This window comes from Squalius cephalus (genome assembly GCF_949319135.1).
Source record: "Squalius cephalus genome assembly, chromosome: 11".
NCBI lineage: Eukaryota > Metazoa > Chordata > Actinopteri > Cypriniformes > Leuciscidae > Squalius > Squalius cephalus.
The window spans coordinates 27875470-27900801 of NC_137132.1; the positions used below are offsets into that span (position 1 = coordinate 27875470).

Sequence of the window (25332 nt, forward strand, 5' to 3'; positions counted from 1 at the left end):
CGACGAGCTGTCTCGAGTTCGGCCTCTCGCTGGAGAATGGCGACTCCATCCCCAGACGGTCCAGCTGATTTGGGATCAGTTCGGCGACGCACAGGTAGACCTGTTTGCCTCCCACGACTCGTCCCATTGCGACCTGTTTTATTCCCTGACCGAGGGCACGCTCGGCACGGATGCACTGGCGCACAGCTGGCCGCGGGGCCTACGCAAGTATGCGTTTCCCCCACTGAGCCTTCTTGCGCAGACCTTGCGCAAGATCAGGGAGGACGAGGAGCAGGTCATTTTGGTTGCCCCGTATTGGCCCAACCGGACCTGGTTCTCCGAACTAGTACTCCTCGCGACAGCACCTCCCTGGCCAATTCCTCTGAGGAAGGACCTCCTTTCTCAGGGACGGGGCACCTTATGGCACCCTCGTCCCGATCTTTGGAACCTCCACGTGTGGCTCCTGGACGGGACGAGGCAGGTTTGAGTACCCTACCACCAGCAGTGGTGGCTACCATCACTTCCGCTAGAGCATCGTCCACGAGACATGCCTATGCGTTGAAGTGGAACCTCTTCGTCAACTGGTGTTCTTCTAAACATCAAGAACCCACGAATTGCCCCATCAGTGTCGTGCTTTCCTTCCTGCAAGAAGGGTTGGAGCGAAGGCTGTCTCCCTCCACCCTGAAAGTGTATGTTGCCGCCATTGCCGCACATCGCGCAGCAGTTGATGGTAAGTCTCTGGGGAAGCACGACCTGATTGTCAGGTTCCTGAGGGGAGCGAGAAGACTGAATCCTCCTCGTCCTCCCCTTGTACCCTCTTGGGACCTCTCAGTGGTTCTAACTGCCCTGCAGAGTGCTCCATTTGAGCCTTTACAATCAGCAGAGCTTAAGTTCCTGTCTATGAAGACAGCACTCCTGGTTGCATTGGCCTCCATCAAGAGGGTAGGGGACCTGCAGGCATTTTCGGTTGACGAAGCGTGCCTGGAGTTCGGGCCGGCTAACTCTCAAGTGATCCTGAGACCCCGGCTTGGATACGTGCCCAAGGTTCCTACCACACCCTTTCGAGACCAGGTAGTGAACCTGCAAGCGCTGCCCTTGGAGGAGGCAGACCCAGCCTTGACACTGCTCTGTCCAGTACGCGCACTCCGTGCTTATGTAGACAGAACGCGGTGTTCAGGACCTCAGACCAGCTCTTTGTCTGTTATGGTGGGAAGCTGAAGGGAAAGGCTCTCTCAAAGCAAAGGTTATCTCACTGGATAGTGGATACCATTGCTTTGGCATACCAGCAGCAAGGTCGTCAATGCCCCCTTGGTGTGAAAGCTCACTCCACTCGTAGTGTGGCTTCCTCTTGGGCTCTAGCGCATGGCGCCTCGCTAACAGACATTTGTAGAGCTGCAGGCTGGGCGACACCCAACACATTCGCGAGATTCTATAATCTCCGAGTAGAGCCAGTTTCTTCCCATGTACTCGCTTCAACCAGCCGGTACTAGATTCTGCTCAGGTGTCTTCGCTTGCTCGCCATTCCTCTCCACGGACGGGATACGTGCGATATTTCTCTCAGGTGAGTCTGATAAGCTCTGAGTTTCCTCCAGCACTGGTGACGTCAACGCCTGAGTTATGCCAATCTGCCATAACGCAGCTTTTGCGCTTGACTAGGTGCCTCCATGTGCATGGTTCCCCCTCTGGGCGACCCCCACATGTGTATTCCACTGTAAGTCTCCTTGTGAGCGTGTGTCTTTCCCTTGGCAAGCCACCTTGCCACCCCTGGGGTTTAAAATTCCACCTGCGGCTGGACACCTCAGTTGATACCCCATATGCATCCCTCTGGGTCATATGTGTCTCTCAAGTCCCCCCCCCCCCTTAATGGTTGGGCATAATTGCATATTTCTCCTGAGATATGCTTCCCAGTGTACCTTGGTATTCCTGTGTTAAGTAGGACTCCTTCGTTCGTGCTAGTCTCACAACAGGGAGCTCAGACTTACGCAGGGCACTGGATGACAGCCGAGGTGGCGTGATTAGACTGGAACCCCAATCGTCGTCATCCGACGTAACTCGGAGTGACCACGAAAGGGAACGTCTCGGTTACGGATGTAACCCTCGTTCCCTGAGTGGGAACGGAGACGTTACGTCTTCCTGCCACTTCCGCTGTATCGCTGAAAAACGCCTGAGTTCAGTCTCGGCTCCTCAGCGAAGACATATCTGCATGTTGCCAGCGTACTTCCTTTATACCCCCTGCGGTGGGCGGAGATACGCTATGCAAATTCCGCAGACCCATGGCATTTCATTGCCATTGGCTCGTTTTATATACTCGAAGGTGAGAGGCTTTCTAAGCGAAACCCCAATCGTCGTCATCCGACGTAACGTCTCCGTTCCCACTCAGGGAACGAGGGTTACATCCGTAACCGAGACGTTATCTGTTATCGTTCTTGATGTGAACTGGCGCTATGGCGCTATGAACTGTTATTGTAAGAAAATCGCTTTGAACAGATTCTTCAAACAGGTTAATTGAAGTATTTTTCATATTTTTCGTATTTTTTTTATAAATTGAAGTGAGTAAATAATAGAATCCTCATGTAAAAAAAGAAAAACGTAATGTGAGTAAACTAGGTATACTAGTATCCGAGCAAATAAGTCATATTTAAGGTATTTGAACACAGTATTTCTGACATTTGACCTTTCGTTTCTCATAATGATTTGAGTTATTGTTTTTGAATTATGTGCAGACTAGGCACATCAGCTATGGGGAACTTCCATTCAAAAAGACAGACACTAATAATTTCAAATCCCCTTTTCACTTCTAGTCCCTATTAGCAGTGTTTAGATGAATGTTTCTAAAGCAGGTCAATGAAGAATGTGTGTTATATGCATTTTGAAATATTATCACTCAATGTTCCAGTGAGCATTGTGGTTAAGGCAACGTGTTACATAGGCTACTGACATATTACTACAGGAATATTGCTGCTGAAAGAATCTAGCTTTTGAGGTTATTGGTCTGTTGAAGTACTCTGTTAAAGCTTTTACACTTTTAAATGTCCTTTTAATGTTTGATGGTTGAAGGGTGAGTAATGTCATCTCATTGTACCCAGATTTTGAAAATGCTTATTATTACTCTCATAGAGTGAATCTTTTACCAGTTTGCAGTTTAACGGAAGTTATACTCCTACATTCACGCAAAGCATCACGGGACATATAGGAAAAAGGTGGATAGCTGATGAAATGTGCAACCAAGTCCAAAGGACCACTTCCAAACACAGCATAGTTACCAATCCTTCTGCTTTAGCATTTTACATCAGCAGTGTTAGTTTACACAATCTAAACACAGTTTATAGAACAAATTCTTAACAGTTAAGTCATGCTTGAGACTTTCACCAAATGGGTTTATTAGGATTATACAAGATTGTTAGGTGTTGCAGCTACAAAAACACTATTTTGCATTAGTCAATCTAAAACGGGTGAAAATAGTTTACAATTTTCACTACTGCTCTTTATATTTCATATTGAATTAGTGTATCTAGTTGTTTGGCACAAGGGGAGAAAAAACAGGAAACATGACTCAACATGAAAATATGACACTTGCAAGGCAACTGGTTTGACAGATTATAAAAATGTATGTTAACCATAAACACTGAAACGTATACTGTATGTCAACTAGGGGTGTTAATATAAACACCCATTTAATATAATAAGACATTTATTTCACATGATCAAAAACACCTTGATTGAGAAATCCCAGAAACATCAGATTCATGCTGATTTCATGTTCAATTGTTATATTTAATATATTATTGTGGTTTATAGAGGTCAGTTTTAAGACTTTTACCTGTCACCTGCACACACACATGCATTTTTTCAAATATATTATTGTGGTTTAAAGAGGTCACTTTTAAGACTTTTTAGATGAAGAAACAAAAGTCCTAAAACATAATTATTCTGGACATTTAAAAAAAATCTAAGTTCTTTAAAATCACCTATATGTTAACTTTACAAAAATAAGCAGATGTTTGTCATATTTAAGATCAGACATTAATGATGCAGGTTTTATGACAGGCACATTTATCATATTTAAGCAGAGTTTGAAGTGTGAGTCTGATCATCTGCATCTGCACCTGATCACAGACTTCATGGTATATGAATTTTAGACAAAACCCACAGACAAAATGTAAATTTTTGTGGTTGTGACTGATGTGCTTTGCCAACAGATGCACACAGAAGTTCCTCTTTAGTCTTTCTAGGCCCACATATTTTACTTTTAAAAACGGTGAGGTTACATTGACACAGTTGTCACGTCAACACAGGAAGTGGAAAAAGGCATCGCTTCAATGTGGTTCACTAGTCATCACTGTGAAAATAAATATTAATATATACAATTAATAACATGTTTTATAGGCTACATTATCACCAAAAATATTACTTTTCTCTGTTGGAGATATTCTGAAAACCACAAAACCACTTATCATACTGACACTGATAAGTCTTTACATCTAAGCCAGTTAAAAGATAATGCAATTAAATATTATAATATAATAACAATACGATATTTTAGTCAAACAGATCCAATAGCGTGTGGTGTATTTAGACCACTTATTTGGACATTTGAATAAGACATTTAAACAAAATATCCAACCTTTTTTTAATGCCGTTATAACCCTCTCATGCTGTATGAAATGAGTTCTGAAGTTAACACAGGTGTTCTGAAAGATTAAACACCGTAGATCTATAATCACGTTTGACACCCATAAAGTGTCCTGATACGTTCTGAACACCTATATTTATTGTTTTATAATTACTTTCTTTCTTACCAAATTTCTTAGGGCACAGATTTTTTTTTTTTCTGAGGCCAAACTTTTGCGAAGAAAACAAAATTACGCGGGAGAAAAACATATTCAGTGCTTTTTCGAGGGAACGCTAAAGCATTGATTATTTTTTTATTTTTCACCATGACATGTCCCCTTAGGGTCTCCGTAGTATCTACTGTATATCCTAACTATTTCCAGCTACTCAAAAGTTTTGAGTCACAACCTTTCCGTCGTCCTGCTGAGAGAATGCGTTCCCATATCCGTTTGTCTTTTCCCCTTGTCCTGCCGGAAGGAGTCCAGGGAGAAATAGTAGATGAGCGGGTCCAGACAGCAGTTGACACTCGCCAGGCAGATGAGCGCTCGTAAAACCTCCCCGCGGTCATCATGCATGTCTTTCAATAAGAGTTGTATAGTAAACGGCAGGAAAAATATCATAAACACCAACATGTTGACTACAAAAATCAGTATCACGTTCATTCTGTTGTTGACTTTGGCGGCGCCGGTGCTGGGACGCTTCCTCAGCGCGACTATGACCACGACCGTGGAGACGATGTTGACCACCAGCAGAATTAATAGAAATATCGCCTGTGCGTACGCCAGTTTTTTCGAGAAACTGAGGCGAGTTTGATTCTCGAAGCACGGTGTGTTGGTGCAGTCTTTCAGGCTGCCGTGAAGATCTATAATCTCCGGGATGCAAAGGATGGTGATGAGGATCCACACAACCGCGCAGCACTTGCAGGCACACGCGGTGGTTCGCAGAGACCGGGAGCGCAGAGGGAAGACCAGGGCGACCAGCCGGTCCACGCTTATTAAAGTGATGAAGATACAGCTCGTCCTGATGTTGACGCGAAACAGCATGATGGCAGCGGTGCACGTGCCCACTCCAAAAGGCCACTGGAGCGTTGCATAAAAGTAGACGCGCAGCGGCAGGGAGAGCGCGAGGAGCAGGTCGGACGCGGCGAGGTTCACCATGAGCACGGCGCACGGTGAACGGAGCCCGTGACTGCGCAGGAGGATCCACAGGGACACCGCGTTGAGCGGAAGACCCACGGCCAGAGCCAGTCCATACACGACAGCCGACACCAGGAACCGGTTGTTGGAAGGATCGAGTGCCTCAATGCACGAGTTGGTGATGTTTCCAGACATGTTTCAGGCGTACGGAATCAGAAAGGCTGGGTCGGAGTTGGCCTCTTAGTTTTTAATTGACCTCTGGGTGGATTTTAATAGCGGTTTTGAGATAACCCAGAGAGAAATGAAACGTCTATGAGGAAGGATGTAGATTAAGGTGAGGGGGGTTCTCCGCCTCTTTAGTGGTGCTTGTCCTAATTCTCACGGTAGGTTCTTTTAATGAGGTATTGTTGGCTATTGGCTGCAAAAAGCTGAACATTTCCATTTGTTCGATGCTCAAGAAAAATATACAGTTCACTGACCTCATTTTGACCTTTTTGGTCATGTTGTTACAATATGGCTTAAGATGTCACATGGCCATTATCTATTGGCTTGAAGTAAAATTTAAACAGTGAAAGAATTATAACGCACGAAACAATTAAAAAAAACAGGAAAACGTAAAAGGTGACAAAAAAAAGAAGAAATTGCATCTGGTTGGCTACTCTGTTTTTCTTATTTTTTAAAATGATTTTCATCACTGCAATACATGTAATTATTAATTGTTTTAACCTGTATTAGACCTGTATAAAATATATTTTAGATATTATCTCAAATCATATTTATATAGGCTATATTTTAAATATTTCGAATTACGTTTAAGGTAATACATTTTTTATATAGGCCTATAAATAGTCTACTTGAAAATGTTTTGTTTATTTTTGTAACAAAATATAACCAATTAAATAATTTATAACAAGGAGACACTTTCTGCTTCCCATAGTGATGCTCGCACTGTGTTTGCATACTTTATCACAGCTGAAGTGAAATTAATGCAATATTTGTCCAATACACAGACGTTTCAGGTTCAATACTTTATGTACTGCTTAATAGGCTACATCGTCTATTTGTAGAAGAATAAAGTAGCATAAGCCTATAGCCTAATTAAATAGCAATAAAGTGGACTCTAGGTTTTTTTTTAATCACTTTTATTTCGATAAACATGACACAATATAACATCGCAACTACATGAAAAGTGCTTTTACTGTTATAAAAATGCAGATTTGTGAGCATTAGTGGAACTGAAGGTGTGAGAATAAACATGAAACTCATGTGATAGCTGTCATGCGGTGAATTCGGCCAATCGTGGAACAGTTGTGTCGTCATCAGAGCTCGTGCAGCCGCTCTTGAGAAACTGCACCGCAATAATAAAATAATAAAAAAATAACTGCACCGGCTGAGCCCTGATTCTGCTCTCGAATCGCTCTTGCGGTACTTTGATGGCATACCTCACAGTCACGTTGCGTCGGCGCTGTATCAAGTCAGCGAATTTTTTAACCGGCATGCACTGCGTCAAGTCAGCTCCCGATCAGTCTGCACAGCGCTGCATTAAGTCGAACAAGCCTTAGGATATTAATCTAAATGTCACACTCAGCAGTGTGGACGGCGTCGCAATGTTCGTTAACAGTATCTCTGCAAAGGTATTTCCAACTTATTTTTACCTCTATAAGAAAACTAACTTTGCTGTGGGTATCAGGGCATTAAATCACGTTAAAGCCCATATACTTCGGCCGTCCGTGCTCTGTCCTTGTGACTTCATTTTCGTCATCAGGAGTGTCGCGCCATCCGCGCACCTACAACAGCACATGTGCAAGTGACTTGAGTGCTTGAAAACTAGATCACCATACGTGTCTTTCCGCGTTCACTGCCAAAGGAGTATATGTTGAAAGGCTCGTACGTTCATGGACATTCACGTTCACGATCATGTGCGCAAGAACATGATCACGGAAAAGGAGGTATACCAGGTCCTCTAGTTAGGCTGCAGTTCATCGGATACAAAATTCACTTTTACATGGTGTTTGCATATAAATGTGACTTTGCAGTGTGTGGACACAATCACCATACAAGAATAAAATCCATTCACTCCTTTTTTTTAATCCTCAAAAAGCCTAAAACTATCTCAATAATCAAGCCATTGATGATGTCATATTGCTCATGCTCCGCCCACGACCACTGACGGACTGTCCCGTATTAGCATATTTCACATATTAGCATATTTCCGCCCTCATCCATTTGTATACTGTCCACCAAGGCAGCACTTTACGTGTCTTGTGTCTACATGTCCCCTTTAATGAGATGGTCCTCACTGCAGAACATTAAATCCAGGGGGAGGAGTCGGATCCAGATCCAACTCCTCCCACTTTACATATACCTAAACCTACCCATCTCCACCCCCTGATTCCTAAACCCACCCCTAAACCTACCCATCTCCACCCCTTATATCTGGATCCAACTCCGCCCCCTGGATCTCGTGTACTGCATTGAGGTGCTACTGCCTTTAATGGCCACCAGTGTCGCTAATGACAAGCGTTTCTGAATTCTACAGATAGCCCCTTTAAAGGAACGGACTGGAGGTAAACGGCTCCAGCTAGCATACTGCTCCCAATAAGACCTTGTTATTTGTACACACTGTGACTATATAAATCACAACATGTTAATAGGAAAATGGTGGCGTTATTTTGTCACTTTTTGGGAGCAGCATGCTAGCTGGAGCCGTTTACCTCCAGTCTTTGTGCTAAGCTAAGCTGTGCCACGCACGGAGATGAAAAGGGTATGTATGGACTGATCTAACTCTGGGGGATATGGTGAATAAGGTCAAGTCCCAAAAAGTTGGCGTGTTCCTTTAAGTAAACATAAAATTCACTCCAACCATTATCTAAAGGTTTATGTTAGAATTTGTTACAAAAAAGTTCCTGCAAATTGTACAATTTCATATGTATAAAAATCAGTTATAATCAGTTACTGTGAAATTTGGAACCCACAAATTCACCTGTCACCTGTACACACACACACACACACACACACACACACACACATAGTGTCCTGTGTGTATACTACAGACTTCACATCTACCTGCATACTCCACATATATAATTTCTACTGCCAAAATATCAAATTAGATTAGTAAATATAACCACATGGTTAATAAATTGTACATTAATAAATTCTAACAGATATGTCCACATGTCCCAACTTGGTATTTAAAAAGAATAAATTTAACCGAATAGCTTTCAGCTTTAAGAGAATGTATGTTAGTGTAGTTGTGTTGTGCTCAAGCTAAAAGCACTCGAGAGAAAAAATAAACAAGCAAACACATGAAGCAAGGGCACTGAGAGCCCTTGTGACACCTAACACATTACTACAGCTATAAGTCTTCTTCTTATATTGTACAGATCAGAATGATTTCTGTAGCCGCACTGGAAATCATCTTAAGAAAGGAATACGCCTCAAACTGTATACACATATTTTATTACAAAGTGTTATTTATTGTAATAAATAACACGAGTATCAAACAGACAAAGAGAGATGGTGACAACAGTCAGAAGTACAGGCTCTGAACATGTGAACTCCAGTGCAGCACGAGGAACCTGAGCTAAAGATAAATCTTGTAATTATAACAGATAAACTAGAGTGAAGCTACACTTCTATTATATGACTCCACTACATTGAAGCAGCATAATATTTAAAAATGATAAAATAGATATTCAAAGCACCTTTTAGCTGGTAGAACAAAACACGTTCAGTCAGGGTTATGGCATTAAACTTGATTTGAGATAAAATACTAAAATGTAGCGTTTTGTCAAACTTCCCTGCTATAAAACAAGACACTCCCTGTCAATTGCATTTAACCTTTACCCACTCATAACACATTTCTATGCACATTTTCAATCAAATGCTTCTGCTTTAGAACGGGAACCTTTGACTTCAACTTAAACTTTATTCTGCGGCAGGAAGATAGCGTTAAAGTTAATCATTTCTTATAACATGAGCACTGTCACTGAACTGGCTTTATGTGAGCTATAAATATCTTGTTGGTTGACAAGCTATGGAAAACCTTGAAGCAGAAGTTCGTCCTCTGCTGGTGAGAAGAGGAACAGAGTTTGGACCAAACAAATCAAGAAAACAGCTGCACATTCCTTACATAATCAGGTTTCAAAATACTGTCTTTGATTAAATATGTATTTGATTGAACAGTATTTTATATTTTGCACAAGCAAAATGTAATCTACAATTAGGACTTTATTTATTTATTTTTATTTTTTTGCATTGTGGACAATTTCAGGACGAATCAATGGTGCAGAATGTAATACTGACTGCTAGTGGTTGAAATGGGTAATGCAGAAATCAAAAAAATTTGAGAGTTTTTTCCCGCCCCCTCCTCATTGGAGTCAGCGCTCACTTGGGTTGCCAGATTGAGGACACAAACTGTGATCTCTGACCCAGTTTGTTTGCTGACTTCCATGGCTGCAATATGCCGTGTTTTCCTCTAACTGGCAACCCGGGAGTCAAATACTATTGGGTAAATTGGAAGTGGGCGGGATCAAACAGACCAAAACAAAAACAGACATTACCACATGGTAAAATAACTGGTTGTAGCATTATGTTTTTCAGAGAAACAAGTATTTGAACTTATCATGTTTCCTTAATATCTGCAAAAATATTAAGGTTTTTATATGCTTTAGTACAGTCCAAAATAAATTAGAAAATTGTGCTCCCTTTTCTCAATTATTCTTAAATTGTTATTCTCATCACTAATACATGCAATTTGTATTTTTTTTATTATTAATATGTGTTTGTGTAAAAATGCTGTTTATGTTTTTAAAAGAAAATTAATTTAAAATTAATTAAATTCAAAATAACACATGCTTTTGATGTATAAATCTAAAACAATAATTCCAAATTATTTTTCTAATATTTCTGGTCATTTTACTGTTACAGAAATGAGAATGAAACTTTTTAGTCTGCATTACAGTAATGAGAATTGGAGGGTAAAATTAGCCTTATTGTTTTGAAAATAATGTCACAATGCAAAAAAACTAGAGAGTACCAATATAGTAATATACATAAAACATAAGAATATACTTTCATTTTTAAAATGAAACATTTGTGGGTAAAATGTGACCCTGACACCTCTTTTTTTAAGTAAACATAAAATTCACTCCAAAATATTGTATACCATGGCTCAGAAAAGCTGTAAGTGTTATGTGATAAAAAAAAAATTGATAATAAAAAAATAACACAGCTAAATTTTGTTTTAAAAAATTGACCTATGTCACATGTTCACACATCCTTTGTGTATACAGTACTTCCCATCCACCAGCACACTCAGCTCATCTATACAAGCATGTGTCTTGTCTACTATCCTCCTTATGTGTTACTGTAGGATCAATCATCCCAGAGTTCAGTCTTCCCGAATTTCCTATAATTCTTTATGTAAAACCAGCAACCACACATATTTCCATCTTGTCAGTGTCTGTGGATGAACCATTATGCGTTTCGCTAAATAGGCCTAACGTTTGATTCTTTGAACGTATGCGCGTCTCTCTGGCGTATATAGCCATTCTCCTATCTCGCTTTACAGACTCCAGGTTCTCTTTCAGAATGAAGTAGTAACACGCGCCATCTGCCAAGATGTTCACGTTGCTAATACATATGGCGATGTGCACAAAATAGCGCCAGGGAACGATGATGGGTGAGTCTGGGTCAAGAGAAGGGTTGTTTCTCTTGACATGGAAGTAAATCAGCACTGCTATGTGATAAGGAATGAAGCATGTGAGGAACACCACCAGGTTGCTGACGACGATCTTCATGCTCTTGTTGTTGCGCAGTTTGGCATCGTCTGGATTGCGTGTCCTCAGGCCGTGCAGAATCTGCACCACGCGCACGGAACAGAACACCATCAACAAGGCGCTGCAGCCGAACACTGTCTCCATCGAGACCAGAATCCAACTTTTGGTCCAAGTACTGTTGGAGAATTGCTGGAAGCAGTAAGTTGAAGTGGTGTTTTGACCTTCGTGAAGATTGTAGATGGGGATGCTGAATCCAAAGACCGCCATCCACACGACCAGGCACACGAGCATCGCCTTGCGCGGAGAACGCAAACGAAGCGCGGCGAATGGAAACTGAAGAGCGATGTAGCGGTCGACCGCGATGCACATGCTCAGCATGATGCTGCCGTAGATGTTGACGTAGAGCAGGCTCTCCAGCAGGGAGCAGAAGGTATTACCAAGAGTCCATTCCTTCCTGTACGCGTGTATCTTGAAGGGCAGCGACAGAATCAGCAGGCCGTCGTTGATGATCAGGTTGATGAGGTAAACCGTGGATTCGCTCAAGCGGCGAACACGGAAGAGCAGCAGCCACAGAGCGGCCAGGTTCAGAGGGAGGCCGACGACCAGAATGGGCACATACACGCACCACTGGACCCAGCACACCCAGTCACAGTCGGCTGCTATGGAGGAAGAGAAAAAGAGAGGTTAGTATCCCAGCTAACGGGGAACGTTCTCAGAACTTCAGCTAATGTACTGTCAAAGTTGAGAACAAACGTTCTTCTAGTAACATTAATAGAACTTTTGTTCAAATTCATCTGGTCTTTGAACGTACAGTATGGCATTTTTTGCCACTAGGGGTCGCTAACCTATTTACAATAACAAAGGCGTAGATTGATGACGCAACATTTGCTAAGAATTATGGATCTTGTCGTCAACGTCAAGCCGACCGATCTAATAATGTTTATGGATGACTGAATACATCGATGCTTTTATCATGACTGTGATATGAAGCAGTTCGCGATTGCTAAGAGACAGCTATCAGCTCCAAACGCGATGCGAGTCCCGCGGATATAAAAGGAATATGGACGTGTAGTTTGGTAGAATGAAATGTCCATATTCCTTTTATATCCGCGGGACTCGCGTCACGTAACTCGCGTGAGGTAACGCAGCGCTGTTTCACTTGGTCTAACATTACACTATCACACTAAACTGCATTTGAATGTGTTGAAATGTATGTGTTAGTCTGTCTGTATGAGACTAGCAGTAAGCTAGATCAACATTAGAATAACATACAGATCATATTCTAACATTTTATCATTGTTGAACTATATAACATTGATTCGTTTTATGTAAATGTGCTCACCTGTTTAATAAAGTACATGTAGGAGCGGTCGGAGTCTCGGACGTGGAGCTCTCGTTTATATACTGTCTATGGGAGCTCTAGGCATCTCGAAAACACAGCGCTGGTATTGATTCTCGTTTTAGTTCTCCTTTTTTATCCAAAGTCTGCTTGCCATGGTCCATAATGTTTGAACGAAACAACAACAACAGCGTGCAAATAGACATTGCGAACTACACATTTGTCCACGTCTGTCGCCTTGGTTACTATCAGAGGGCTCTGGTTGCCATGGCAGTATGAGCGGAAACCAGGGACAACGCGGATATGACGCCATTGACTGCGACAAAACGGAAATAAAGAAACGTGCCGTGTCCTCGAATTAAATTACAAATTTCTCCTGGTTTGAAAGTTTTTGGAAACAGTCGGGATAATGTAAGTACACAACTAAAAAAAATATATAACATACTGTAGATATAGTGATTTTTGCTATTTTTAAAGCAAAAAAGTTACATATTGTGCCTTTAATAACGCTCTCAAAACATTAGCACAAAAACAAAAGTATGAATGAATGAGGCATTTATATAGCGCTTTCGTATGTACTACTGTACACTCAAGTAACATTCATAAAAGTAAGATAGAGGAAAAGATTTTATGAAATGGAATGTTCCCTTAATGTTCGTATAAACAAGAAAAACATTTTTAAAACATTTCAAAACTTGACAAAAAACAGAACATTCAGAAATAACGTTTACATAACTTTAATGGGAACGTTAGCAAAACATTTTTAGAACATACGGGGTAGTTAAAGAAATATTCTGGATTGAAGTACAAGTTCAGATCAATCTAGAGCATTTGTGGCATAATGTTGATGCATTAAGTTGATCAAAAGTGACAGTAAATACATTTACGGTAACACTGTACAATAAGGTTCATTAGTTAACATTAGTTCATGTATTTACTATCATGAATTAACAATGAGCAATACATTTGCTACTGTATTAATCTTTGTTGATTGTTAGTTAATATAAATACAGCTGTTCATTGTTTGTTCATGTTCACAGTGCATTAACTAACGTTAATACTAACCAATACAACCTTTGATTTTAATAATGTATTAGTACATGTTGAAATTAATATTAACTAAGATTAATTAGTGCTGTAGAATTATTTTTCATTCTTAGTTCATGTTAACTAAGGTAGTTAACTAATGTTGAACCTTATTGTAAAGTGTTACCAAGATTTCTATTTCAAATAAATGCTGTTCTTTTGAACATCAAAGAATCCTGAAAAAACATGTATCACAGTTTCCACAATAATATGAAGCAGCACAACTGTTTTAAACCTTGAAAGTAATAATAAATGTTTCTTGAGCATCAAATCATCATATTAGAGTGATTCCTGAACACTGTAAAAAATTTCTAACCCTCCCAAATCAAAAATTTCAAGTGACCGATAACATCTACATTTTTCAATTGGCCCAAGTGAAAATCTGTAAATTTAATTTTATAATTTACAGAATTTCTCTTGGGCCAATTGAAAAATTTAGATGTTATCGGTCACTTGAAATTTTTGATTTGGGAGGGTTAGAAATTTTTTACAGTGAAGGATCATGTGACACTGAAGACTGGAGTAATGATGCTGAAAATTCAGCTTTGATCACAGGAATAAATGACATTTTAAAATTCAAAACAGTTATTTTATATTGTAATAATATTTCGCAATATTACTCTTTTAACTATATTTTGTAAAATAAGTGTAGCCTTGGTGAACAGAAGAGAGCATTAGTGTATATAAAATTTGACAGCTATGACAATGCAAGGCCATAACTCTAAAATAGCTGTAAAAATTATGATTTTAACAGAAGAGTTACACATTTTAACGGAAGAGTTAAGTGTTTTTTTTAATAAAATATACAATAAGCATCACATCTGCTTTTAAATCCCCCTAAAGTTGACCACTGTAGTGCAAAGAACATTTTGCCAAAAAAAACATCTACTTTTGTGTTCCACGGAGAACGTCAGTCATACAGATTTGGATCAAACGGTGAGTAATCGGATGGCAGAATGTTCATCTTTTTTCAGAAGAAGGTTACTGTCTGTACCTCACAAGTGAGACACTCTTTTTCAACATATTACAAATAGCACTTATTGTAAACATGATGTTACTTCTTGTTTTTTACACTTGGTGCAAAGAGTATCTCCCACCATTTATACTATTTATACTGCAAAATCTTGCAAATCTTTTTACACTTGGTGAAAACATATAAAGGGGGAAATCATGTAAATGTTCAGTACGATGATACTGTAACTGGTATGTGATGTTTATGATTAAGATTACTGATCAATTCAATAGTTTTGACTAAAAATATTCAATGTAGTGACACCTCATTGTACAGATCATATTTACATTAATACAAACACACCTACACTACAATCAATACTGTCTGCCTGAATGTGCAAAAATGGTCTGTTATATGGCTCATTGTTTGTATAGCAGATTTTATGAATTAATTATGGACCAACACTGCACCTATTATGAGCCCACAGTATACAGTTTTTATTGGCTTTCATGAACAAAAAGGACTGTGCGATGGTGTTTTTTATTTCAATATGTTGATTGTTCTTCTAAAAAGCAAACTTCTTTGGGTTTGGCTTCATTAAAGGCGGAAACACTGTTGAAACAAGTGTCTGTCTTTAATATTTAGACATGTTAATGAAATCAAGACAGAAACCATTTTTTTGGGATGTAAACGGCACATGTGACAGAACAAGATATATGTACACTTGTGACATCATGGTTTTAGTTTACTCATGTTTGCCGAAACTAGTGCCGATGGCCTGCCCAACCTCTCGGGATGCTCTACCCACATATTCGTGCCATTTAAAGGTTTGAGGTTTTTGGTGGCAGCACATCCTTTAATGTTTTACCTCCCTGGCTAAATGTGCTACCTAGATTTAACACATTTACCTAGCTGATAGTACTTTAGTGTAAAAATTGTTTGTGTCATATATTTTATGTGCCAATTTTCAATATGATGGTTTTAAATACTGAGCCTGGAGGTTTCATTTTCAGAACAGCATTCTAAAGTTTTTAACTTCCCATGCAGCATTGTCTATCCTGAATGATATTTTTTGAATATACAGTATATATTCAAAAAGTTACTTCATTTCGATAGTCCACTTTAGACATTCTACGTAACTTTGCAAGTAGCCAACATGTCAATTAACTCTCCTTAAGATTAGTAGAATAAGTTGACATGTACTTGAAAAGTTACTTATAGTCAGTAGAATGTTTGTTATGGGTATCAAAATAAAGTGTTAGCCGATATTAAGCAGACAGTCTACTAATGACTGGTAGTAGACATGTAGGCTAGTTGAATGTTACTAATACTTAGTAGAATGTCTAAAGTGGACTATCGAAATAAAGTGTTACATTTATATGCATTTAACATAGCCTATAATGTTATAATTCAAGTTAAACATATTTGAGCAGAATTATTTAATTTTGCTGCGAGTACCAACCCTGAGGTGTAAAGAGAGATGAAACTCTTATCCCTTGTCTCATCTGATCTAAAACAAACAATTTATGAAAATACATGCAAATAGCCTTGGCTGGAACTAACCGCATCCGGGTAGGCATATATCACTATTAAAATACAGAATTATCACGGAGAAACATGGTCAGCTTTTAAAAGTGATTTAAATGTATAAATTGGTCAAATAGATATCTGACTAAGATTAACTTAAGATTCAAGAGGGCTGCTTTCCATCCGAACACAAGATACTGGTCAAATGTCTCCAGAAGTAGGTTAGATCTAGATCTGTGATCTGTCAGATCAAACACCGATTGATGGAAATTCTGTGATGATATCACGATAAAAGGCGGCAAATGGAAATGTGGTCTCCTTGGGATTTTTTTCTTTCTGTGTTTTTTTCCCTATACTTTTCTTCTTTTGTTCAATAACCACATTAAACTTGAACCCTTAGCCTTTTTATTTTATACGTTTATCACTTTGAATTGAATTACTGATGAAGAAAATCCAGTAGCCTAACTTGAAACTCATAAAAATCAAGTAGAAATTAAACTACAGAAATTAATGTGACAGATGCTATGACTATATAGTTGTTGTTGTTTTTTTTTTTTTTTTACAGAATATGATTTTATGAATTCGGTTGATCTGAACCAAAACAAGACATTTAAAAACACGTAGCCTACGTCACAATTTTTATTTTCCAGCAAATAATTATGAAGTTTTTAACTGTAGTAAAATAAGCCAACATGCATGTCAGAATGGAAAAACGATCTTGAGATTATTACAGTCGTACCGCTATCGCTTAATTTTGTCGGAAACTGCGGTTACCAGTAAATTGTTGCCTAATGAACGCTCGCGGTGTTACTTACATGAATGGTTGGAGTTCATCCCCAGGATTAGCAAATGATTTGTCCCGGTGGTGTCTGCCGTTATCCAGACCTCAGGGCAGGTTGTACATCCTCGCAGGGGTTGATTTGTGAAAAATGTCTCTGCAGCATCGCGTGTCTGTTGGATGAGTTCTGTTTCTTTTGTTTCCGCTGCAGACCAACTGTGCTGTCAGACAGAAACTGGTGAGTTTTATCTGACAAAAGAGAAACTATCAGAAGCGCTCACGCGCGCTGTCTGTGGGTTTAGTGAAATGAGAAGCCAAAAAAATGTGCCAACACTTACACCCACCAATGCGAAAAGTCACTTTGTGCCCAATTATATGACATTTTGACCCAATATATTTGAGATGTCAAAGTTGGAACCCAGCTAACAAGGGACAATCTAATAACTTTATAGCAAACTAAAAAGACCGAATAACCATTTTGACTTCATTCTAATTGGCAACATTCAGCTTTCATTCACGGCAGCAAGACAGCATAAACGGGGAACTCTGTAGTAAAGTGGTACAGTAGTGCAATAGTGTGGGAATAGCTATCAAACCTCAACACCAGATGACGACAGATCTCAAGTTCCGCTTACTGACTCGCAAAACCATTGCTGTGCACACTTACTATGCCCTACTACAACAAGTATGTAGGCTACTGCTTTTGTGAAGAAACTTTTTGAGTGTGTAAAAGAATAGTAGGCAAACTTTGGGACATAACCTAGCCTATAGGCTACTTGTCATAACGGGCCGCTTTGTCTCTCAGTTACTTGCATCCTGTCACCGTTTGATCCAGAACCATGACACAATTTGCATTTAAAATATATAATCATTCAGAATACTGTCTCTCACTTCCAGCAATACTTATCTAAGTTAACTTTATAATTAATTTAACTGATATTTACGGTCTGAACTCTGGCTGTGTACTTTTATGATGTTTATAATTTTTATACAGATTATTTGTTAGGCTACTTACTGTATATGATATTTGTCTCAATTCTCTATTGGCTGATGTGTATTTATTTTATTTTATTTTATTTATTTATTTTTTATTCCTTATGAAAACGTGAACTGTATCTAAATGATTTTTGTATAACAAGATCAATTTCTTTTTTCGGCAAATTGTAACAAGTGTGTTATGCAATAAAAAAAATTGAACACCCAGTTCTGATGATGCAAGAGTTGCAACTACGGCAGCTGAGAAGGCCATTCTTTGTGTTCTTTTTGAAGAATATTCGGAGCCTGATGAAATCGGTATAAATACGTGTTTAATATAATAAAATAATAAAATACGCTTGATGTTACAGTCACTGCCCTTGCCGTCAAGAATAAGAGAACATCCCAATCGAGTGAAAGGATTTGTGGAAACTGTTGTTCCTAATTATTGTGATCCAACATTTGCCTATAGCATTTTAGGATGAAAAGGCAAGCATTTCTTCTATTCAATTGTTGCGTATACCGAGCTGCAACGGACACATTTGTAAACGACTTTACTTGGACCCATATTGTGTGAGCTGTCTCTTTAATACCGCGTAGTTTATATACATGTTTTTGTTGGTTGGGCTGACATTTTTGACACACCCACCAAACAAGAGGAAACCGTTTCCAGGAAACATGTCGTTCAACCCGGAAACCGTAGCAAAACGTTGTGCTACTGTTTGAGCTTGAACGTGCCCTAGGTTCTCATCAGATTTTCTGTCCAATCAAATGCTCTCTTGAATCTACAGCATGCCGCCCCTACTTTATACTTAGACACTGAAGCTGCGGCTAAAATCGATTACTTGTGCTGCGTCTCAATTCGCCTGCTTTGTATACTACGGCCTAAAAGTATTTACTCTTTTTGTGAAGAAAAAGTTCATAGTTTTGAGTGTGTTTGCAGAAGAGTAGACAAGCTTTGAGACATACTATCACGTCATACCATTGCATCTTTAATGGTTGCTCTCTGTCGCATCCTTATAAACTGGCCTGTCAATCATCATATCACAGTTAAAATCCTCCACATTTCATTCCGTATCAGAATGAAATGCAGAAGCACGTTGATCTGCAGTTGCGGGTCTTTCATGCGGAGAATCTCCTCATATAATGCATAATGATGCATTTAAAAGTTAATGGCAAATGAAGTCTGGTCCCACATTAGTGTCATGTGAACCGCCTCAGCGCACACACAGTCTGCTCCGGTCCAGAGACACGACAGCACAGAGCGGATCACGAGTCGGCACAGACCACAAAACGAATCGGACCCATTTGAATTCTGCACAGAATGCTATATTTTAAAGTGATATGGAGGAGATTAGGAGGAAACTGCGGCTTTACTGAGCTCAACGGCTCTGGCCGAGCTGTGATATATAAACTAAACGCCATTGGCTATTCTAAAACAGGGGAGGGGTTGTATGATATGTCCCGCCCTGTCTTCCTGTTTCAGTGGAAATTACGTCAACACATTGAATAATGCTGTGCGTTTCAAGGCACTTCAGTGCATAGATATCTATGCTTCAGTGGGCCTCTAACCTGCCCTGTCAATCTTCTCACAGTTAAAATTCTCCTCATTCTATTTAGTTTAATTTCCTGTATTGGAGAGAAATATAGTAGCACTTTGATCTGCCAGTTGTGGGTTTTTCATTTCAGACTCTCCTCATGTGTTCACTTAATGATGCATTAAAAGTTAATGAATAAAAGTTCACAATGCTGTTAGATGAAATATATTACGGATAACAGTGAATCAATAAATTTTCGTCATAGGCTACTGATTATTAATCACTCAAAACCCTTTATTTAAACCTCTCTAACCGTCGGTCTCACACATCCGCCATGTTTGTAGTTTTTAACACTATTTTCCGTGTTTGTATTTCTAATTCATAGATGTCTATGGCTGTTTCTATTGAATGAGAACAAGCTTCCAGGCTTCCATACGTCGCCCGCCTGTGATATCTTCTGGGATTTTTAATGTTTTAAAGTCCCCCTGTAGTCAATCATTGTATCCCTTAAATCTCATCTTTGATCACGAAAATTACATATTTAAGTTTTTTCCTTGAACATTTTTTCTTTGTGCCTTGAAATAGCTTGAATGTAACTACACCCTTGCCTCATTTAGTATACGCGGTTCTATGAATATGCAAATTAGCCCCGCCTCCACTCACTCACACCAGCTCAGAGATCCACTGGTTGACGATCACTCGTTGATCTAATTGGTTACAAGGTAGTTTGTGACATCAGAAACACCAGCGATTTCAAACCGTGTTTTTGAGACTGTCTTGGATTCACTGCAGTTTTAAGGAGAAAATACTCAGCAATGGTGTTGACTTATGAATTTGCTCATGGTTTGTCTTAAAGCATATTAAAAACACCACACAGACATATAAACAACATTAAAAACTAGATTTTTACCACAGGGGGACTTTAATGCTTCGATTCTCTCAAGTCTGCATTCGATGCATCCTCGATATCAGGAACACATCCGGGTACTTTAATGCGCTCACTGTACTTGCGTTCTTGAGTATTGGAATTGGACAAGTTGACAGTTGATGATGACGTGGTAGCCTACAAGAACACTAGGATGCAAGATCGCTAAAGAACGCGTATTTAGAAACGGCCTATGTTCTAATCAAATCCTCATTCAATGCAATGGCTTGTGGGCAATATTAACCGGTAGTGTGCATAGATCCACAATTCGGATTCTAACCACGTATCTTTGGAATACTAATTTCAACATACTATGATTTGGAACACACTAATTCTAATTTCGAATACTATTTAGGACGGTTAGTATGCAAATTGGGACATAAACCTGCTTATAAAAAACAGCGTTACTTTTAGCTGTTCTCCCAACCTTGCAAAGCTGATCTTCAGCTCGTTTTCCAGCCATCCTTAAAGGAACCGTATGTAAGATTGTGGCCAAAACTGGTACTGCAATCACTTTCAAATTACTGTAGAGCGGTGTATCCCCTCCCCCCTCCCCCTGACTCGAGGTGAGTAACCCCAGAGTGCAGTCTGGACGATGGGGCGGGGCGACACTTTTAGGCGGGGCGACACGTGTCGCTCCGCCCACACCCGATTTTATTGGTTTATAATACAGCAATCTAATTGGCGTAGACGCTTGAGGCATGAGCATGCGCATTCCTTTATGTACGAGTCTATGGTAGGAGTTTATGAATGATCTATGACTACGACGCTGTTTGGCCATACTACAGAAATATTAAGTGATGATAACCATGGGGATTTCCGATTTCAGTATAGCCTAATGATCAATTGGATAATATTTTGCTGAATTTACGAATCAAGTTAGATGAAGTTACTGTCAAAATGTATTCGTATAGCGCTCAATTCACATCGTCTCAAACCAGCTTTACAATTACAAAAAATCATATTGTAAGCTTTAGGCTAATATTGAGCAGTTTTAGGGCTAGGCAATATCACGAAATATGTTGCTGATAAATTACTGTTTGAGATTTAGCCTAGTCAGTGCCACTTTTAGTGAGCAATGATCATGACAGCATGAAATTACTGGCATAGGCTATCAAAGGAGAGATCATTTCTATAGGCTGATATATAGGCTAGACAATATTTTTCCGCATGTCAGAATTTCAAATCATTCGTAAATGCTTCGTTTTTCCATTAGGATCAGTGAGATTTTACACAAATGATGATAATTCACTGTATTTCAGTAAAACATCGGATAAATCCGAAAGTGTGTTTTATTTTATTTTAAAGCAAAACCACAGTGACAAATAAGACAATAATAGGCTAGCCTACCAAATAGTAGGTTGTAACACGCTTGTTTTAAATACTTCCGCACATGCTTGGATGACGAAACTTTGTGTATTTACTAGTTGCCATATCAACACTATATATATTAAAAAAATTCCGCCAAAAAAGTTTTTTTGGAAGATATCCATAGACATTTATTAAACCATAGCCAAAGTAAATTTCTTACTTAAGTTAATTTTTCATCTCTATTTTTTGTGTTTATTTAAAATAAGACAAATCTGATATTATTTTAATCTCTAAGATGTTATTTAACAGTTGAGATAGTTCTTTAATGCTTCGCTAACTAGCAGAAGACACTAGCAGGGTTTATATCCCAGTTGTGCAGGCGGGGCATGTTGTCACACTGCGTTACATTGTGCCCCTATTAGAAATATGCTATTATATTCTATACTTTTATTAATTTTATTGAGAAAAAGGTGAATAAAGACTGAGAGTCAATGTTCAGAAATTACTAATTATTTATTTGATTTGAACTATGTTGTATAGCTGTGTTTTCATGTGTTCGTAGTCAAAACTCAAAAATGAGTTTATATTTAATTATTAAAAATTGCCATTATTTTATATGAAAACGTTTTTTAATTATTATATTTAGAAAATATTTTTGTTTGTTTTGTATATTTTTTTAATTAGATCAGATAACATTTTAAGCTGCCATATGTCATGTTACAATGTGCCCCTGCACATGTTACAATGTACCCCACCTATGGGGCATGTTGTCACATTTCACTTCCATTCTTTCGGGGTATATCAAGAAAAAAGCATATACTGTATTAATAAAACAAAAACACATAATTGTAGTAGACGTGGGAAATTAATGTGGGAAAAAATAAATACTCTGAACCATAAGTAGATTTACACAAACTGAGAAAGTCAAAAGGCGTTACTTTGTGCCCCGCTCTCCCCTATAGCCCAGATCAATATAATAAATCTGTTTAAGTTAATACATATTTATTTATTTATTTATTTATTTTCACATTTCAGCACTACACGGTTTTAATTCTATTGTAGCCAACGCACAAAACCCAATGGCCTGATGTCACAGTAACAGATCGAAGTAGCCTACGGTTGACACTTATAGAAAACGTTGAATCTTTAAAACTATAACATAGGGATTTACAGAACCAACAGGCCCTCATTTTATTAACAAAGAAACGTGAGTTTGCCATTAAACATTGTATTTGCACTTTGTAGCCTACCAAATAATGCACGCATTGGACAACATCTCGTTAAAAAAATGAAAACAAAAAACGGTTGTGCTTTAAAAATTAAAATCAGCTGCTTTTACATTCTTACAGTGAATTATCATCCTTTGCGTAAAATCCCGAGTTTGTAAAACATCTCCTTGAAGTAGGCCTGCCTGCGTTCGTTTTTAAACAATAACTTCATCCCTTCTGTTTCTTTAGTAGCCTACAATAAAACATTAGCCAATAGATCTTAACTAAAATTACCATGGTAAACCGACAAGATAGACATATAGCCTACGATTAAAGTTAGCATTTAATATTTCTTTAATACGGCCAAATCATTCATAAAATCGTACTTAAAGGAATGCGCATGCTCAGACCTGAATCGTCTACACCAATAAGATTGAGGTATTATAAACCAATTAAATTGGGTGTGGGCGGAGCGACACGTGTCGCCCCGCCTAAAAGTGTCGCCCCGCCCCATCGTCCAGACTGCACTCTGGGGTACTACCTCGAGGTTGCCAGATAGGCTGCAACGTTGGCGTCTGTCTTCTCCATTTTCAGCCGTCTCCATCTTTCAAAGGCATCTCCTATACAAATCCTTGTTTTATTTCGGACTTTGTCACGACATATTTCGGAATCATAACGAGGTCTTTTAGGTTTCGTAACGTTAGACATTTTTTATCCGACACGTTTGTAGCTGCAGCTGTGGTAACTAGAGCAGAGCTGGCAACCCGGATGCCGAAACACTACTGACTTCGTGATTGGTAGATAGGTGGAGGGTGGAGCATCAGGCCAAAACACAACATGACAACATCAACATCAGTTGAGGGCTCCAACCTCACTTTTAAATGACAATATCCTGGCCGGACTACTGTTGTCAGTGATATAAGTATTTGAAATGAACATGATTTCTTAATGTCTAGTGACATATCAGGGCCATTTTATGATTAATTGAAATACATTTCCTTTAAATATCTAAAATTATATGAAATAATTAAAAACTATCATGTTAGCAACTGATATACGAAAGACTAGAGCAACAGCACAAACAATATTTGTTCACACACAGTTAATGAATAAGCATTCTAGAGGCAAATCTCTTATCGACAGGCCACACGGACTTCGATCACACTGCTGATGATCCTAGACAAGGCTGGGCAGTGTTTCATCTAGCGGCACACCTGTTCTTCACAGGTGAGGCTTATAATAGAGAGGAGCGCCTGTCACATTGAAACTGCGCTCTTTCCACTGGCGTTACGCAACCACAGGATTCCGAGGATTCAGCGAATCCACATTCCATCCCGAAAACTCAATAACGACAGAAGGCTTTGTTTATACACCCCCTACCTCTGAATGCTCCGGCACACACACACACAAATTCACCTAGCTATCTGCACAACGACAAACAGAACTAAAACAGATCTAAAATATGGTTAAGGCAAAATGCAAACCCAAATCTTACTGCTAAAAAGAAAAAAAATTAAAACATTTTTAGATTTTAAATAATAACTTTTGAACTTTTTCCAAATTTTGTTTGACAGATTTTACTTAACTTACATTATTCAGCAGTTTTGGCCCCACAGATACGGTTAGATTAGAAACACACACAGAAGCCCCAAAATCCTTATTTCTCTCTCAGGTATGCATGCTCTTTCTCCTTGTAATGTAATACTGATCTTTGACTTGACTAGTTAATAGTAGGAGGCGTTTCTCTTTTCTTTGTTAAAGCTTGCATGACACAGTCCTGCCTAATTGATGTCTGTGTTTGCTGCGTGTCATTTCACGTGCGTGTGTCTAAATTTTGTGCTTTCATGGATTGCATTTCTGTCAATGTTTGTGGTTACATGCACAGCCCATATTCTGCTCTCTCTCCATCTCTCTCTCGCTGTGTGTGTGTGTCCCCATGCTTTTGTATACGTGTCAATGCGTGTTAATCAGCAGGAGCACAATGGGATTAGATGGAGTGTTTTTGGCCTAGCAGGAGAGAGAGAGAGAACTTTTTAACCCTGAGTAGTCAGCTGACTGTAGAGAACAGGGTGTTACAAAGAATGCTGACTACAGTGGTGAGTACGTGTTGTTATTGTTAACGACTAAAACTATTAAAACCATTTTCATTTATTGAAATAAAGCTGGAATAAAATAAATATAAAT

General features: G+C 39.0%; 2 protein-coding genes across 3 annotated transcripts; both read right to left on the reverse strand.

Annotated features, from left to right (window-relative positions):
* Nucleotides 1-2524: 2524 nt before the first annotated feature.
* lpar5b (lysophosphatidic acid receptor 5b) lies at nt 2525-6309 on the reverse strand. Its single transcript, XM_079887083.1, has one exon. The coding sequence runs from the start codon at nt 5919-5921 to the stop codon at nt 4992-4994; it is 930 nt and encodes a 309-aa protein (XP_079743209.1). The 5' UTR covers nt 5922-6309; the 3' UTR covers nt 2525-4991.
* Nucleotides 6310-9169: 2860 nt separating this feature from the next.
* gpr55a (G protein-coupled receptor 55a) lies at nt 9170-24820 on the reverse strand. 2 transcript variants are annotated; one of them, XM_079886936.1, is made up of 3 exons: nt 24739-24820; nt 17229-17412; nt 9170-12168 (listed from the first exon to the last, which is right to left on the reverse strand). In XM_079886936.1, exons 2-3 carry the CDS (start codon nt 17245-17247, stop codon nt 11150-11152), a joined length of 1038 nt encoding a protein of 345 aa, XP_079743062.1. In that variant the 5' UTR covers nt 17248-17412; nt 24739-24820; the 3' UTR covers nt 9170-11149. The 2 variants fall into 2 exon arrangements, with proteins under 2 accessions (XP_079743062.1, XP_079743061.1); XM_079886935.1 differs by lacking the exon at nt 24739-24820 and having other exon boundaries at nt 17229-17488.
* Nucleotides 24821-25332: the final 512 nt, after the last annotated feature.

What these genes read in the sequence shown, in the direction of transcription:
- lpar5b (XM_079887083.1), bottom strand. Translation starts at nt 5,921, where the DNA reads ATGTCTGGAAACATCACCAACTCGTGCATTGAGGCACTCGATCCTTCC.